The following is a 16,728-nucleotide window of genomic DNA, read 5'->3' on the forward strand; positions in this document are numbered from 1 at the left end:
ACCAACACTTGCCTTTAGGGAAGATACAGTAGTATATCACAGTGTGATGTGTATTGATGTGTATTAATGTGTATTGTCACTGATGGATAAATAAAGAATACATTTTTATTTTTGTTTATTTTTATTTGCACCACAAATTATAATTTTTTATACAATGCACCATTAAATGTTCACTAAAAAAATATTGCCTTTAAAATAAAGGAAATGGCTTTGATTATCACCACCCCCACTGTAAGCTGGTCTATTACACAATTCCACTTCCTATTCCTACAGTTACAGCTCCTCCCATTTTCTTCTTCCTCATAGTTTCCTTCAGTCTGGGTGGATGATGTGGAAAAACTCTTAGCAAGCTCTGAGACCTCTGGTGCTTTTGTTGAGGGCTCAGCTAAGGGTATTGATGGTTGTTCTACCCGTTCTTCTGAGCCCTCTAGTTCTTGTGAGCAGGGCTCATTTGACTGAGCTGTTAAGGGCTCCTCTGGTGCTGGTACATAGGGCTCCTCTGGTTCTGCTGCAGAGGGCTCCTCTGGTGCTAGTACAGATGACTCCTCTGGTTCTGGTGCCGAGGGCTTCTCTGGTTCTGGTATGGAGGGCCCCTCTGGTTGTGGTGCGGAGGGCTCCTCTGGTTCTGGTATAGAGGGCTCCTCTGGTTGTGGTGCGGAGGGATCCTCTTGTTGTGGTACAGAGTGCTCCTCTAGTTCTTGTGTAGGGGGCTCCTCCGGTTGTGGTATGGAGGGACAATCTGGTACTGGTATGGAGGGCTTCCCTAGTTCTTGTGCGGAGGGCTCCTCTGGTTGTGTTGTGGAGGGCTGCTCTAGTTCTTGTGTGGAGGGCTCCTCTGTTTGTGGTACACAGGACTCCTCTGGTTGTAGTACAGAGGGATCTTCTAGTGCTGGTACGGAGGGCTCCTCTAGTTCTTGTGTGGAGGGCTCCTCTGGTTGTGGTACAGAGAGCTCCTCTGGTTGTAGTACAGAGGGCTCTTCTAGTGCTAATACAGAGGGCTTCTCTAGTTCTTGTGTGGAGGGCCCCTCTGGTTGTGGTGCGGAGGGCTCCTCTGGTTCTGGTATGGAGGGCTCCTCTGGTTGTGGTGCGGAGGGATTCTCTGGTTGTGGTACAGAGGGCTCCTCTAGTTCTTGTGTAGAGGGCTCCTCTAGTTGTGGTATGGAGAGACAATCTGGTACTGGTATGGAGGGCTTCCCTAGTTCTTGTGTGGAAGGCTCCTCTGGTTGTGTTGTGGAGGGCTGCTCTAGTTCATGTGTGGGGGGCTCTTCTGTTTGTGGTACAAAGGGCTCCTCTGGTTGTAGTACAGAGGGATCTTCTAGTGCTGGTACGGAGGGCTCCTCTAGTTCTTGTGTGGAGGGCTCCTCTGGTTGTGGTACAGAGAGCTCCTCTGGTTGTAGTACAGAGGGCTCTTCTAGAGCTAATACAGAGGGCTTCTCTAGTTCTTGTGCGGAGGGCTCCTCTGGTTGTGGTGTGGAGGGCTCCTCTGGTTCTGGTGCAGAGGGCTCCTCTGGTTCTGGTGCAGAGGGCTCCTCTGGTTGTGGTGCGGAGGGCTCCTCTAGTTCTTGTGTGGAGGGCCCCTCTGATTGTGTTGTGGAGGGCTGCTCTAGTTCTTGTGTGGAGGACTCCTCTGTTTGTGGTACAGAGGGCTCCTCTGTTTGTGATACAGAGGGCTCCTCTGTTTGTGGTACAGAGCGCTCCTCTGGTTGTAGCACAGAGGGATCTTCTAGTGCTGGTACGGAGGGCTCCTCTAGTTCTTGTGTGGAGGGCTCGTCTGATTGTGGTACAGAGATCTCCTCTGGTTGTAGTACGGAGGGCTCTTCTAGTGCTGATACAGAGGGCTTCTCTAGTTCTTGTGTGGAGGGCTCCCCTAGTTGTAGTGTGGAGGGGTCCTCTGGTTCTGATGCAGAGAGCTCCTCTGGTGCTGGTATGGAGGGCTCCTCTAGTTTTTGTGTGATGGGCTCCTCTGGTGCTGGTATGGAGGGGTCCTCTGTTTCTGGTGCAGAGTGCTCCTCTAGTGCTGGTGCAGAGGGCTCCTCTAGTGCTGGTATGGAGGGCTCCTCTGGTTGTGGTGCGGAGGGCTCTTCTGGTTGTTGTGCGGAGGGCTCCTCTGATTGTGGTGCGGAGGGCTCCTCTGATTGTGGTGCAGAGGGCTCCTCTGATTGTGGTGTGGAGGGCTCCTCTGATTGTGGTGCGGAGGGCTCCTCTGATTGTGGTGCGGAGGGCTCCTCTGGTTGTGAGGTGGAGGGCTCCTCTGGTTGTGAGGTGGAGGGCACCTCTGGCTGTGGTGTGGAGGGCTCTTTTGGTTGTGATATGGAGGGCTCCTCTGTTGCTGGTGTCGAAGGCTCCTCTGATTCTTGTTCGGAGGGCTCCTCTGAGTTCTCTGGTTTCAGTGTTGAGGGTTCAGGAGAGAGGCCTTCTGCCTCTGAGCTCAAAAAAGTAGCAATCTGCAAAGTACATAATTCATGACATGTACGGTGTCACTTGCAGAGATTCCTTAAATATGTTTAAGATAAAGTGATACATTACGTGAAAACAAAATGCAACATCTTTGCACTCAAAGACACAAAAGATAAGTGAAAATAATCTAATTTCTAAAACACAACCACAGATATGCAGGACATTTCATGGTTTCAGATATGACTACTGGACTCTACCTGGGAAGTCCTGGGAACATCATTGACCACTGTGGTCCTGTTGTTGTCCAACGAATACACAGAGCTCCAGGTCTCCTCTCTCTGCACCACTGGAACATGAAGAAAGAACATTGCTATCATTGAGGTACAGATTGATAAGGAAGATCTGACAAAAGCAGAATTCTTCCTCTAACCTTTTCTCATCCTATGAAGGGCCTTCTTTTCCACCTGCTCTTCCTTTTTGGCCTCCTCATGGACCTGCTGAAGAGTCCTGGGACCCAGAGCACTTCTCCGAGACACCCAGTTGTTCTGAGAGAAGGGGAGAACAAAACTAACAATTGCTTCCTTGAGTTCCACACACCTTCACTATTGGAAACACTCACAAACTTACCAGTCGTAGGTCCATAATGTCATGGATCATGAAGCGAATGCGTGATGTTGTTTTACGCTCCACGACCATTTGCTCCAACTGGCTGAAGTATCCATCCATTTTTGACTGAAAGTGAAAAAACAACAGAACATTCCTCCATATTCACAAGCTTCAAATGGGACAATGATATGTCAACAGACCATCAAGTAATCTAAATTATTTAATCAAACTACATAAATCAAATACTTTTAATTATATTACATTACATGTGCGTAAAAATAATACAAATTGTTGTTTTATTTTAAGTTTACTACAGCCATGTAACTTGGTACAATTAATACACTTAACATTAGATTTTCATCAAAACAGGCAAAAAGTCATCCAAAAATAATAAATTAGATTACCTAAACATTGTGACATAAAAAATTACATAACTGATTACAGTTTTAGTTGTGGAATTTGTAATCAGTACCATATTACATTTCAGAACCCAACACTGTCTGCTGACACAGAGTTACTGATGTCTGCCTGGCACTTCCCTAAAAATACATGGTCAAGTTTAATCCACATATACCCTGGACTGATCCTGGACTCACCTTTGCTTTTTCAGCATCCAGGTCTTTGCCCACAGAACTGAGCAGCTTACAGAGTTGTTCAAGTGACCCCTCGTCATGCTGTTTGACCAACTTCAATATGCACTCATGCATATTGTCCTCTGTAAGCATCCCCTGTTTAAACAGCTCACCCATGAAGCAGATGGTTCCCATTGAGCGTCTGTGGGCCTTGTTCTTTGCCTCTTTTAACTCTTCCTTCAGCCTTTCCTGTTCGCCAGCCTTAGACAGAAAGTTTAGTTATGTATTTTATTAATTTGCACATTTTGTAAAACATAGTTTGTGTCAGTGTTAGTACCTCTTAAGAGAAAGATAATATTTCTAATTGAGTTTTAGATGTCTATAATTATTGATGATACAGTTAAGATTATTAAGAATAGTAACATTAGAAACAAAATACAATGTCTTTTTTTATTAAGAACATTTTTAAAGGTACTTTAAATGTTTAGCACTTACTGATGAAGCTGCCTCCATTTCTTTTTGTTTCAGGGCCAAGGGCTTGTCATTATACAAAAACTCCTTCCAACAATAACTGAACCAGCAGGGCCTTGAAACTGACCTTCATCTTTGGTTGACCAGTCATTTGTGTTTTCCACTACAAACACAGTATGCAAAAACAACTGACATTAGTATGTGAAATGTTCATGCTGTGTTCTGAGCTAAACACATTTAGTATTTTGGAAATAAAATCAATTCTAGATAACTTTTCATTCATTGATTTAGAAGCCCACTGACCCACTGAACTTCTATACCATAAGTGTGGATTTGTAGACCCAATATTAGGTGAATGTTTGACTCACTGGGGCCAGAGAGAGACACATACTGGCGTATGTGCCAGAGAAGCTTGGTTCGCTGATGGATTTTTCAAACACCAGCTCTGTGACACTCGTCAGTCGCTCCTCTGTGTCGATGGATGGATGGAGGTCAGTCAGCTTCTTCATCAGCTGGTCAAATTTTTCTGGAGTCATTTTGTTGAGGAGGCTCCGGAACTTACGCAGGAGTTCCTACAAAAAACAAAAGCACTGAATCACTGAATGAATCAATTAATGAATTAATCAATCAATCCATCAATCAATCACTGAATCAATCAATCAATCAGTCACTCACTCACACACTCTCTCTCTCTATCTATCTATCTATCTATCCATCTACCCAAAAGTTGGTTGAAATGTGTATTTGGCTCAAGCCAGAGAGAAGGAACACACCTCAGTTTTCTGGGCCTCTGGATGCTCAACGGCCAACTTCAGACCAGGCTTCCAAGCATTTGCAGATCTATTTAGCTCCACATCACAGTCCAGCTGCACACTGATTCTTTTGCATCCAGGTGCTTGACGCCTTTTCTTACAGCCAGATTTCTTGCCTCTGGACTTAGCTGGACACATGGGCAGTTGAAGTTCATTCGCCTGTAAAGCAGTCAATCAATGAAGCAGATACCTATTAGGTCTCCCACTTTAAATGAAACATTTTCAAGGAAATATTTGATATGTTGGAGCATTACTCTGTAAGAATGACTGACCTTGTCCAAAATAATAGGATAATTTGGAAGACCCTCTGGCTTCTGCAGACATTGAGGCATGAACTGTAAACTCAAGAGGAAATCTCTATCATATTTCCTCTTGCTCTCTGCAGATGGTGGTGTGATCGGCACAGAGGGGCTTGTAGGTTCTGCTGCCTCTACTGCTGTCATCTCAGGATGGGCAGGGGAAGTGGACATGCTTGGACCTGAGGGCTCAGGTAAGGGTCCAGAGAGGTGTTCTGCCTCTACCGCTGCATTCTCGCTGAGCTCCTCTGGTTGTAGTACAGAGGGCTTCTCTAGTTCTTGTGTGGAGGGATCCTCTGGTTCTGGTGCGGAGGGCTCCTCTGGTTGTGGTGCGGAGGGCTCCTCTAGTTGTGGTGTGGAGGGCTCCTCTGGTTGTGGTGTGGAGGGCTCCTCTGTTGCTGGTGTGGAAGCCTCCTCTGATTCTTGTTCGGAGGGCTCCTCTGAACCCTCCTGATGTGGTGTGCCCTCTAAGCCCTCTGGCTGTGGTGTAGAAGGCTGTTTGGAGCCCTTTGGTTGTGGTCTTCCCTCATGTTTTGATGTGGAGAGCTCCTCTGAGTTCTCTAGTTTCAGTGTTGATGGTTCAGGAGAGAGGCCTGCTGCCTCTGAGCTGCATAAGCTAGCAATCTGCAAAGTACATAATTCATGACATGTAAAGTGTCACTTGCAGAGCTTCCTTAAATATGTTTAAGATAAAGTGATACATTACATGAAAACAAAATGCAACATCTTTAAACTCAAAGACACAAAAGATAAGTGAAAATAATCTAATTTCTAAAACACAACCACAGATATGCAGGACATTTCATGGTTTCAGATATGACTACTGGACTCTACCTTGGAAGTCCTGGGAACATCATTGACCAATGTGGTCTTGTTGTTGTCCAACGAATACACAGAGCTCCAGGTCTCCTCTCTCTGCACCACTGGAACATGAAGAAAAAACATTGCTATCATTGAGGTACAGATTGATAAGGAAGATCTGACAAAAGCAGAATTCTTCCTCTAACCTTTTCTCATCCTATGAAGGGCCTTCTTTTCCACATGCTCTTCCTTTTTGGCCTCCTCATGGACCTGCTGAAGAGTCCTGGGACCCAGAGCACTTCTCTGAGACACCCAGTTGTTCTGAGAGAAGGGGAGAACAAAACTAACAATTGCTTCCTTGAGTTCCACACACCTTCACTATTGGAAACACTCACAAACTTACCAGTCGTAGGTCCATAATGTCATGGATCATGAAGCGAATGCGTGATGTTGTTTTACGCTCCACGACCATTTGCTCCAACTGGCTGAAGTATCCATCCATTTTTGACTGAAAGTGAAAAAACAACAGAACATTCCTCAAGATTCACAAGCTTCAAATGGGACAATGATATGTCAACAGACCATCAAATAATCTAAATTATTTAATCAAACTACATAAATCAAATACTTTTAATTATATTACATTACATGTGCATAAAAATAATACAAATTTTTGTTTGATTTTACGTTTACTACAGCCATGTAACTTGGTACAATTAATACACTTAACATTAGATTTTCATCAAAACAGGCAAAAAGTAATCCAAAAATAATAAATTACATTACCTAAACAGTGTGACATAAAATATTACATAACTGATTACAGTTTTAGTTGTGGAATTTGTAATCAGTACCATATTACATTTCAGATCCCAACACTGTCTGCTGACACAGAGTAACTGATGTCTGCCTGGCACTTCCCTAAAAATACATGGTCAAGTTTAATCCACATGTACCCTGGACTGATCCTGGACTCACCTTTGCTTTTTCAGCATCCAGGTCTTGGCCCACAGAGCTGAGCAGCTTACAGAGTTGTTCAAGTGACCCCTCGTCATGCTGTTTGACCAACTTCAATATGCACTCATGCATATTATCCTCTGTAAGCATCCCCTGTTTAAACAGCTCACCCATGAAGCAGATGGTTCCCATTGAGCGTCTGTGGGCCTTGTTCTTTGCCTCTTTTAACTCTTCCTTCAGCCTTTCCTGTTCGCCAGCCTTAGACAGAAAATTTAGTTATGTATTTTATTAATTTGCACATTTTGTAAAACATAGTTTGTGTCATTGTTAGTACCTCTTCAGAGAAAGATAATATTTCTAATTGAGTTTTAGATGTCTATAATTATTGATGATACAGTTAAGATTATTAAGAATAGTAACATTAGAAACAAAATACAATGTCTTTTTTTATTAAGAACATTTTTAAAGGTACTTTAAATGTTTAGCACTTACTGATGAAGCTGCCTCCATTTCTTTTTGTTTCAGGGCCAAGGGCTTGTCATTATACAAAAACTCCTTCCAACAATAACGAACCAGCAGGGCCTTGAAACTGACCTTCATCTTTGGTTGACCAGTCATTTGTGTTTTCCACTACAAACACAGTATGCAAAAACAACTGACATTAGTATGTGAAATGTTCATGCTGTGTTCTGAGCTAAACACATTTAGTATTTTGGAAATAAAATCAATTCTAGATAACTTTTCATTCATTGATTTAGAAGCCCACTGACCCACTGAACTTCTATTTCATAAGTGTGGATTTGTAGACCCAATATTAGGTAAATGTTTGACTCACTGGGGCCAGAGAGAGACACATACTGGCGTATGTGCCAGAGAAGCTTGGTTCGCTGATGGATTTTTCAAACACCAGCTCTGTGACACTCGTCAGTCGCTCCTCTGTGTCGATGGATGGATGGAGGTCAGTCAGCTTCATCATCAGCTGGTCAAATTTTTCTGGAGTCATTTTGTTGAGGAGGCTCCGGAACTTACGCAGGAGTTCCTACATAAAACAAAATCAATGAATCACTGAATCAATCAATGAATCAATTAATGAATGAATCCATCAATCAATCACTGAATCAATCAATCAATCAGTCACCAACTCACACACTCTCTCTCTCTCTCTCTCTCTCTACCTATCTATCCAAAAGTTGGTTGAAATGTGTATTTGGTTCAAGCCAGAGAGAAGGAACACACCTCAGTTTTCTGGGCCTCTGGATCCTCAACGGCCAACTTCAGACCAGGCTTCCATGCATTTGCAGATCTATTTAGCTCCACATCACAGTCCAGCTGCACACTGATTCTTTTGCATCCAGGTGCTTGACGCCTTTTCTTACAGCCAGATTTCTTGCCTCTGGACTTAGCTGGACACATGGGCAGTTGAAGTTCATTCACCTGTAAAGCAGTCAATCAATGAAGCAGATACCTATTAGGTCTCCCACTTTAAATGAAACATTTTCAAGGAAATATTTGATATGTTGGAGCATTACTCTGTAAGAATGACTGACCTTGTCCAAAATAATAGGATAATTTGGAAGACCCTCTGGCTTCTGCAGACATTGAGGCATGAACTGTAAACTCAAGAGGAAATCTCTATCATATTTCCTCTTGCTCTCTGCAGATGGTGGTGTGATCGGCACAGAGGGGCTTGTAGGTTCTGCTGCCTCTACTGCTGTCATCTCAGGCTGGGCAGGGGAATTGGACATGCTTAAACCTGAGGGCTCAGGTAAGGCTCCAGAGAGGTGTTCTGCCTCTACAGCTGCATTCTCGCGGAGCTCCTCTGGTTGTAGTACAGAGGGCTTCTCTAGTTCTTGTGTGGAGGGCTCCTCTGGTTGCTGTGGGGAGGGTTCCTCTGGTTCTGGTGCGGAAGGCTCCTCTGGTTGTGGTGCGGAGGGCTCCTCTGTTGCTGGTGTGGAAGCCTCCTCTGATTCTTGTTCGGAGGGCTCCTCTGAGTTCTCTGGTTTCAGTGTTGAGGGTTCAGGAGAGAGGCCTGCTGCCTCTGAGCTGCATAAGCTAGCAATCTGCAAAGTACATAATTCATGACATGTAAGGTGTCACTTGCAGAGCTTCCTTAAATATGTTTAAGATAAAGTGATACATTACATGAAAACAAAATGCAACATCTTTGCACTCAAAGACACAAAAGATAAGTGAAAATAATCTAATTTCTAAAACACAACCACAGATATGCAGGACATTTCATGGTTTCAGATATGACGACTGGACTCTACCTTGGAAGTCCTGGGAACATCATTGACCAATGTGGTCTTGTTGTTGTCCAACGAATACACAGAGCTCCAGGTCTCCTCTCTCTGCACCACTGGAACATGAAGAAAAAACATTGCTATCAATGAGGTACAGATTGATAAGGAAGATCTGACAAAAGCAGAATTCTTCCTCTAACCTTTTCTCATCCTATGAAGGGCCTTCTTTTCCACCTGCTCTTGCTTTTTGGCCTCCTCATGGACCTGCTGAAGAGTCCTGGGACCCAGAGCACTTCTCCGAGACACCCAGTTGTTCTGAGAGAAGGGGAGAACAAAACTAACAATTGCTTCCTTGAGTTCCACACACCTTCACTATTGGAAACACTCACAAACTTACCAGTCGCAGGTCAATAATGTCATGGATCATGAAGCGAATGCGTGATGTTGTTTTTCGCTCCACGACCATTTGCTCCAACTGGCTGAAGTATCCATCCATTTTTGACTGAAAGTGAAAAAACAACAGAACATTCCTCCATATTCACAAGCTTCAAATGGGACAATGATATGTCAACAGACCATCAAGTAATCTAAATTATTTAATCAAACTACATAAATCAAATACTTTTAATTATATTACATGTGCGTAAAAATAATACAAATTGTTGTTTGATTTTAAGTTTACTACAGCCATGTAACTTGGTACAATTAATACACTTAACATTAGATTTTCATCAAAACAGGCAAAAAGTCATCCAAAAATAATAAATTACATTACCTAAACAGTGTGACATAAAATATTACATAACTGATTACAGTTTTAGTTGTGGAATTTGTAATCAGTACCATATTACATTTCAGATCCCAACACTGTCTGCTGACACAGAGTAACTGATGTCTGCCTGGCACTTCCCTAAAAATACATGGTCAAGTTTAATCCACATGTACCCTGGACTGATCCTGGACTCACCTTTGCTTTTTCAGCATCCAGGTCTTGGCCCACAGAACTGAGCAGCTTACAGAGTTGTTCAAGTGACCCCTCGTCATGCTGTTTGACCAACTTCAATATGCACTCATGCATATTATCCTCTGTAAGCATCCCCTGTTTAAACAGCTCACCCATGAAGCAGATGGTTCCCATTGAGCGTCTGTGGGTCTTGTTCTTTGCCTCTTTTAACTCTTCCTTCAGCCTTTCCTGTTCGCCAGCCTTAGACAGAAAGTTATGTATTTTATTAATTTGCACATTTTGTAAAACATAGTTTGTGTCATTGTTAGTACCTCTTCAGAGAAAGATAATATTTCTAATTGAGTTTTAGATGTCTATAATTATTGATGATACAGTTAAGATGATTAAGAATAGTAACATTAGAAACAAAATACAATGTCTTTTTTTTATTAAGAACATTTATAAAGGTACTTTAAATGTTTAGCACTTACTGATGAAGCTGCCTCCATTTCTTTTTGTTTCAGGGCCAAGGGCTTGTCATTATACAAAAACTCCTTCCAACAACAACAAACGAGCAGGGCCTTGAAACTGACCTTCATCTTTGGTTGACCAGTCATTTGTGTTTTCCACTACAAACACAGTATGCAAAAACAACTGACATTAGTATGTGAAATGTTCATGCTGTGTTCTGAGCTAAACACATTTAGTATTTTGGAAATAAAATCAATTCTAGATAACTTTTCATTCATTGATTTAGAAGCCCACTGACCCACTGAACTTCTATACCATAAGTGTGGATTTGTAGATCAAATATTAGGTAAACGTTTGACTCACCGGGGCCAGAGAGAGACACATACTGGCGTATGTGCCAGAGAAGCTTGGTTCGCTGATGGATTTTTCAAACACCAGCTCTGTGACACTCGTCAGTCGCTCCTCTGTGTCGATGGATGGATGGAGGTCGGTCAGCTTCATCATCAGCTGGTCAAATTTTTCTGGAGTCATTTTGTTGAGGAGGCTCCGGAACTTACGCAGGAGTTCCTACATAAAACAAAATCAATGTATCACTCAATCTCTCTCTCTCTCTCTCTCTCTCTCTCTCTCTCTCACTATCCATCTATCTATCTATCTGTCTGTCTATCCAAAAGTTGGATGAAATGTGTATTTGGCTCAAGACAGAGAGAAGGAACACACCTCAGTTTTCTGGGCCTCTGGATCCTCAACGGCCAACTTCAGACCAGGCTTCCAAGCATTTGCAGATCTATTTAGCTCCACATCACAGTCCAACTGCACACTGATTCTTTTGCATCCAGGTGCTTGACGCCTTTTCTTACAGCCAGATTTTTGGCCTCTGGACTTTGTTGGCCAATCCACTGGACACATGGGCAGTTGACATTCATTCGCCTGTAAAGCAGTCAATCAATGAAGCAGATACCTATTAGGTCTCCCACTTTAAATGAAACATTTTCAAGGAAATATTTGATATGTTGGAGCATTACTCTGTAAGAATTACTGACCTTGTCCAAAATAATAGGATAATTTGGAAGACCCTCTGGCTTCTGCAGACATTGAGGCATGAACTGTAAACTCAAGAGGAAATCTCTATCATATTTCCTCTTGCTCTCTGCAGATGGTGGTGTGATCTGCACAGAGGGGCTTGTAGGTTCTGCTGCCTCTACTGCTGTCATCTCAGGCTGGGCAGGGGAAGTGGACATGCTTGGACCTGAGGGCTCGGGCTCAGGTAAGGGGCCAGAGAAGTGTTCTGCCTCTACCGCTGCCTTCACAGGCTGGGTTGGAGACACATACAGGCTCAGAGCTGAGAGCGGCTCTGAGCACTCTGGCTCTGGTGCAGGCTCAGACTCTACTGAGGGGCCTGAGAATTCTACCACCTCTATTGGAGCCTCTTCAGGCTGACCTGAAGTAAAAAGGCTCAATGGTAAGTGCTGCACTGAACTCTCTGGCTCACGCTCAGCCGAGGGGCCAGAGGGTTCTTCTGCCTCAACTGCTGAGGCAGGCATGGAGGCTTCCACACTGGGATCCGTTTGCAGGCCGAAGGAGACTTCTGGCTGCAGTGGTTCAGGTGGGCTTAATTTCCAGGTCCCTGAAAATATGGCCTCCATAATGTCTTTCCTGCCCTGCTTGGGATCTTTGACGGTAATCTATGAGACAAGAAGCATACACTCATAAAGTGATAAATTAAAAGCATATATGACTGCTTCCTGTTTAGTATTACTCAACCATTTTAAACACACACACACATGCATACAAACACAAATGAATGTTTTCTTTGACAGTGGTTTCAAATGCCTAGTTCAAAACTGCCTTGATTCAGAATAATTTATGAATAACCTATGTTATTGGTGAATTTATTCTCTAAAATAAAAATTCCAAAATCATTCTATTTTTGTAATAGCACTTTGGTAAACAACTGAACACATTAAAACCACACTGGCATTTTATTTATTTTTTTATGTCTGATTGGGTCGTGCTGTCAATTTATGGAATGTATTCTTTAAAAAAATCTGTTTTGTCAAAACAATAGTTTGATTTTTTTGTAGCTTATCTTTGAAGTTTTTGTTTGTTTCATTGTTTTGTTTATAATGACTGCACTATTAAAAATGTTCTGTAAACTTACTGTGAAATTACTGCAACTCTGGTAGTAAGATATTATAAAAAACAAAAGGACTGTAAATCATATATTACAATCGTTCTGTAAAAACACAGACTGGTACTGTAAAATTACAGTAGATATATACGACAGAAGTAACAAGATTAACTGTGATTGTACAGTATTGCTGTGATTTAACAGTATTGTGCTGTAGAATTACAAATATAACCAATGAATACCAGCATGCATTGCTGCATAAATAAATTATACTGTTGACCTTTTATTTACAACTTGTAGGCTTTATCTATGATGTTGCTTTTGTTTGTTTTGTTTTTTTGTCACTTTTAACAGCTAATTGGTGTTAAATTGGTTTAAAGTCAAACTTCAAACCTACTATATTCTCCATTATGCAATAGAGCTATCAAAAGTTTTTATTTTAAACATTTGGTAATGGCTGGGAGGAAGTTTTTTTATAGAAGGTCTAAAGTCCCAAACTAGGGGAACACTAATCACCATAATGACGAATTCAAACAAGAAACAATTATTGTCAATACATAACATTAAATACAGTAGTTCTGTGCTACCCCAACATTTAATCAGAAAAATCTCTAGTTCAGTGCTGGTGTTACAATTTTGTTTTCAAATAAACAGTTACTTTTCTAAGACTTTGCCATAAATTCTACAATTAACTTTCAAGACTGGACAACAACTACCAGAATTCATAGCAAAATACAATAACAGACTAATTTATAGAACACTGGATATTATTGTAAAACTACAGCAATTTGTTACAGTGTGTTTTATTGCTTGTGTTTTGCTGAAAAGCCTGTAATGTACGATTTACTGTAAAGGCAGGATCCAACTTTGACAACTTGCTCTGCTATTGGGTCAACATGTATTCAGTGACCTGTATCATTTTTGCTGGACAATAGCTGTGAAAATGTTCCATAACTTCTTGTAGCCAAGACTTTAAGGTATGAGCCTATATAGAAATTGGCTTTCAAAAATAAACTTCTGAGAATATTCACAGGAGTAAAAAGTATGACATCCATCTATCTATCCATCCATCCATCCATCTATCTATCTATCTAAAAGTTGGTTGAAATGTGTATTTGGCTCAAGACAGAGAGAAGGAACACACCTCAGTTTTCAGGGCCTCTGGATCCTCAACCGCCAACTTCAGACCAGGCTTCCAAGCATTTGCAGATCTATTTAGCTCCACATCACAGTCCAGCTGCACACTGATTCTTTTGCATCCAGGTGCTTGACGCCTTTTCTTACAGCCAGATTTTTGGCCTCTTGACTTTGTTGGCCAATCCACTGGACACATGGGCAGTTGACATTCATTCGCCTGTAAAACAGTCAATCAATGAAGCAGATACCTATTAGGTCTCCCATTTTAAATGAAACGTTTTCAAGGAAATATTTGATATGTTGGAGCATTACTCTGTAAGAATGACTGACCTTGTCCAAAATAACAGGATAATTTGGAAGACCCTCTGGCTTCTGCAGACATTGAGGCATGAACTGTAAACTCAAGAGGAAATCTCTATCATATTTCCTCTTGCTCTCTGCAGATGGTGGTGTGATCAGCACAGAGGGGCTTGTAGGTTCTGCTGCCTCTACTGCTGTCATCTCAAGCTGGGCAGGGGAAGTGGACATGCTTGGACCTGAGGGCTCGGGCTCAGGTAAGGGGCCAGAGAAGTGTTCTGCCTCTACAGCTGCCTTCTTGGGCTGGGCTGGAGACACATACAGGCTCAGAGCTGAGAGCGGCTCTGAGCTCTCTGGCTCTGGTGCAGGCTCAGACTCAGCTGAGGGGCCTGAGAATTCTACCATCTCTATCGGAGCCTCTTCAGGCTGACCTGAAGCAAAAAGGCTCAATGGTAAGGGCTGCACTGAACTCTCTGGCTCACACTCAGCAAAGGTGCCAGAGGGTTCTTCTGCCTCAACTGCTGAGGCAGGCATGGAGGCTCCCACACTGGGATCCGTTTGCAGGCCGAAGGAGACTTCTGGCTGCAGTGGTTCAGGTGGGCTTAATTTCCAGGTCCCTGAAAATATGGCCTCCATAATGTCTTTCCTGCCCTGCTTGGGATCTTTGACGGTAATCTATGAGACAAGAATCATACACTCATAAAGTGATAAATTAAAAGCATCTATGACTGCTTCCTGTTTAGTATTACTCAACCATTTTAAACACACACACATGCATACAAACACAAATGTGTGTTTCTTTAACAGTGGTTTCAAACACCTAGTTCAAAACTGCCTTGATTCAGAATAATTTATGAATAAATTATGTTTTTGGTGAATTTATCCTCTAAAATAAAAATTCCAAAATCATTATATTTTTGTAATAGCACTTTGGTAAACAACTGTACACAATAAAACCACACTGGCATTTATTTATTTTATATATATATATCTGATCGGGTCGTGCTGTCAATTTATGGAAATTATTCTTTAAATATTCAGTTTTGTCAAACAGTAGTTTGATTTTTTTGTAGCTTATCTTTGAAGTTTTTGTTTCTTTCATTGTTTTGTTTATAATGACTGCACTATTAAAAATGATCTGTAAAATTACTGTGAAATTACTGCAACTCTGGTAGTAAGATATTATAAAAAACAAAAGGACTGTAAATCATATATTACAATCGTTCTGTAAAAACACAGACTGGTACTGTAAAATTACAGTAGATATATACGACAGAAGTAACAAGATTAACTGTGATTGTACAGTATTGCTGTGATTTAACAGTATTGTGCTGTAGCATTACAAATATAAACCAATGAATACCAGCATGCATTGCTGCATAAATAAATTATACTGTTGACCTTTTATTTACAACTTATAGGCTTTATCTATGATGTTGCTTTTGTTTGTTTTGTTTTTTGTCACGTTTAACAGCTAATTGGGTGTTACATTGGTTTAAAGTCAAACTTCAAACCTACTATATTCTCCATTATGCAATAGAGCTATCAAACATTTTTATTTTAAACATTTGGTAATGGCTTGGAGGAAGTTTTTTAAAGAAGGTCTAAAGTCCCAAACTAGGGGAACACTAATCACCAGAATGATGAATTCAAACAAGAAACAATTATTGTCAATACATAACATTAAATACAGTAGTTCTGTGCTACCCCAACATTTAATCAGAAAAATCTCTAGTTCAGTGCTGGTGTTACAATTTTGTTTTCAAATAAACAGTTACTTTTCTAAGACTTTGCCATAAATTCTACAATTAACTTTCAAGACTGGACAACAACTACCAGAATTCATAGCAAAATACAATAACAGACTAATTTATAGAACACTGGATATTATTGTAAAACTACAGCAATTTGTTACAGTGTGTTTTATTGCTTGTGTTTTGCTGAAAAGCCTGTAATGTACGATTTACTGTAAAGGCAGGATCCAACTTTGACAACTTGCTCTGCTATTGGGTCAACATGTATTCAGTGACCTGTATCATTTTTGCTGGACAATAGCTGTGAAAATGTTCCATAACTTCTTGTAGCCAAGACTTTAAGGTATGAGCCTATATAGAAATTGGCTTTCAAAAATAAACTTCTGAGAATATTCACAGGAGTAAAAAGTATGACATCCATCTATCTATCCATCTATCCATCTATCCATCTATCTATCTATCTATCTATCTGGAACACACCTCAGTTTTCTGGGCCTCTGGATCCTCAACCGCCAACTTCAGACCAGGCTTCCATGCATTTGCAGATCTATTTAGCTCCACATCACAGTCCAGCTGCACACTGATTCTTTTGCATCCAGGTGCTTGACGCCTTTTCTTACAGCCAGATTTTTTGCCTCTGGACTTTGTTGGCCAATCCACCGGACACATGGGCAGTTGACATTCATTCGCCTGTAAAGCAGTCAATCAATGAAGCAGATGTCTATTAGGTCTCCCACTTTAAATGAAACACTTTCAAGGAAATATTTGATATGTTGGAGCATTACTCTGTAAGAATGACTGACCTTGTCCAAAATAATAGGATCATTTGGAAGACCCTCT

General features: G+C 41.5%; 2 protein-coding genes across 5 annotated transcripts; both read right to left on the reverse strand.

Moving 5' to 3' along the window:
* Nucleotides 1-137: 137 nt before the first annotated feature.
* Nucleotides 138-11,692, reverse strand: LOC127619557 (titin-like). Of its 4 annotated transcripts, none has more exons than XM_052092417.1 (17): nucleotides 11,613-11,692; nucleotides 11,290-11,499; nucleotides 10,933-11,136; nucleotides 10,590-10,727; nucleotides 10,123-10,359; nucleotides 9,553-9,657; nucleotides 9,356-9,470; nucleotides 9,183-9,271; nucleotides 8,460-8,972; nucleotides 8,149-8,346; nucleotides 7,748-7,951; nucleotides 7,405-7,542; nucleotides 3,600-3,836; nucleotides 3,025-3,129; nucleotides 2,828-2,942; nucleotides 2,655-2,743; nucleotides 138-2,444 (listed from the first exon to the last, which is right to left on the reverse strand). In XM_052092417.1, exons 1-17 carry the CDS (start codon nucleotides 11,670-11,672, stop codon nucleotides 174-176), a joined length of 5,028 nt encoding a protein of 1,675 aa, XP_051948377.1. In that variant the 5' UTR covers nucleotides 11,673-11,692; the 3' UTR covers nucleotides 138-173. The 4 variants fall into 4 exon arrangements, with proteins under 4 accessions (XP_051948377.1, XP_051948378.1, XP_051948379.1 ...); XM_052092418.1 differs by lacking the exon at nucleotides 3,600-3,836 and adding an exon at nucleotides 6,934-7,170; XM_052092419.1 differs by lacking the exons at nucleotides 3,025-3,129; nucleotides 3,600-3,836 and adding exons at nucleotides 6,359-6,463; nucleotides 6,934-7,170.
* Nucleotides 11,684-16,495, reverse strand: LOC127619655 (eukaryotic translation initiation factor 4 gamma 1-like). The gene is made up of 5 exons (XM_052092615.1): nucleotides 16,369-16,495; nucleotides 14,168-14,809; nucleotides 13,845-14,054; nucleotides 11,775-12,254; nucleotides 11,684-11,719 (listed from the first exon to the last, which is right to left on the reverse strand). Exons 2-5 carry the CDS (start codon nucleotides 14,768-14,770, stop codon nucleotides 11,684-11,686), a joined length of 1,329 nt encoding a protein of 442 aa, XP_051948575.1. The 5' UTR covers nucleotides 14,771-14,809; nucleotides 16,369-16,495.
* Between the last annotated feature and the right edge of the window lie 233 nt (nucleotides 16,496-16,728).

This window comes from Xyrauchen texanus, chromosome 26 (genome assembly GCF_025860055.1).
Source record: "Xyrauchen texanus isolate HMW12.3.18 chromosome 26, RBS_HiC_50CHRs, whole genome shotgun sequence".
NCBI classification, from domain to species: Eukaryota; Metazoa; Chordata; class Actinopteri; order Cypriniformes; family Catostomidae; genus Xyrauchen; species Xyrauchen texanus.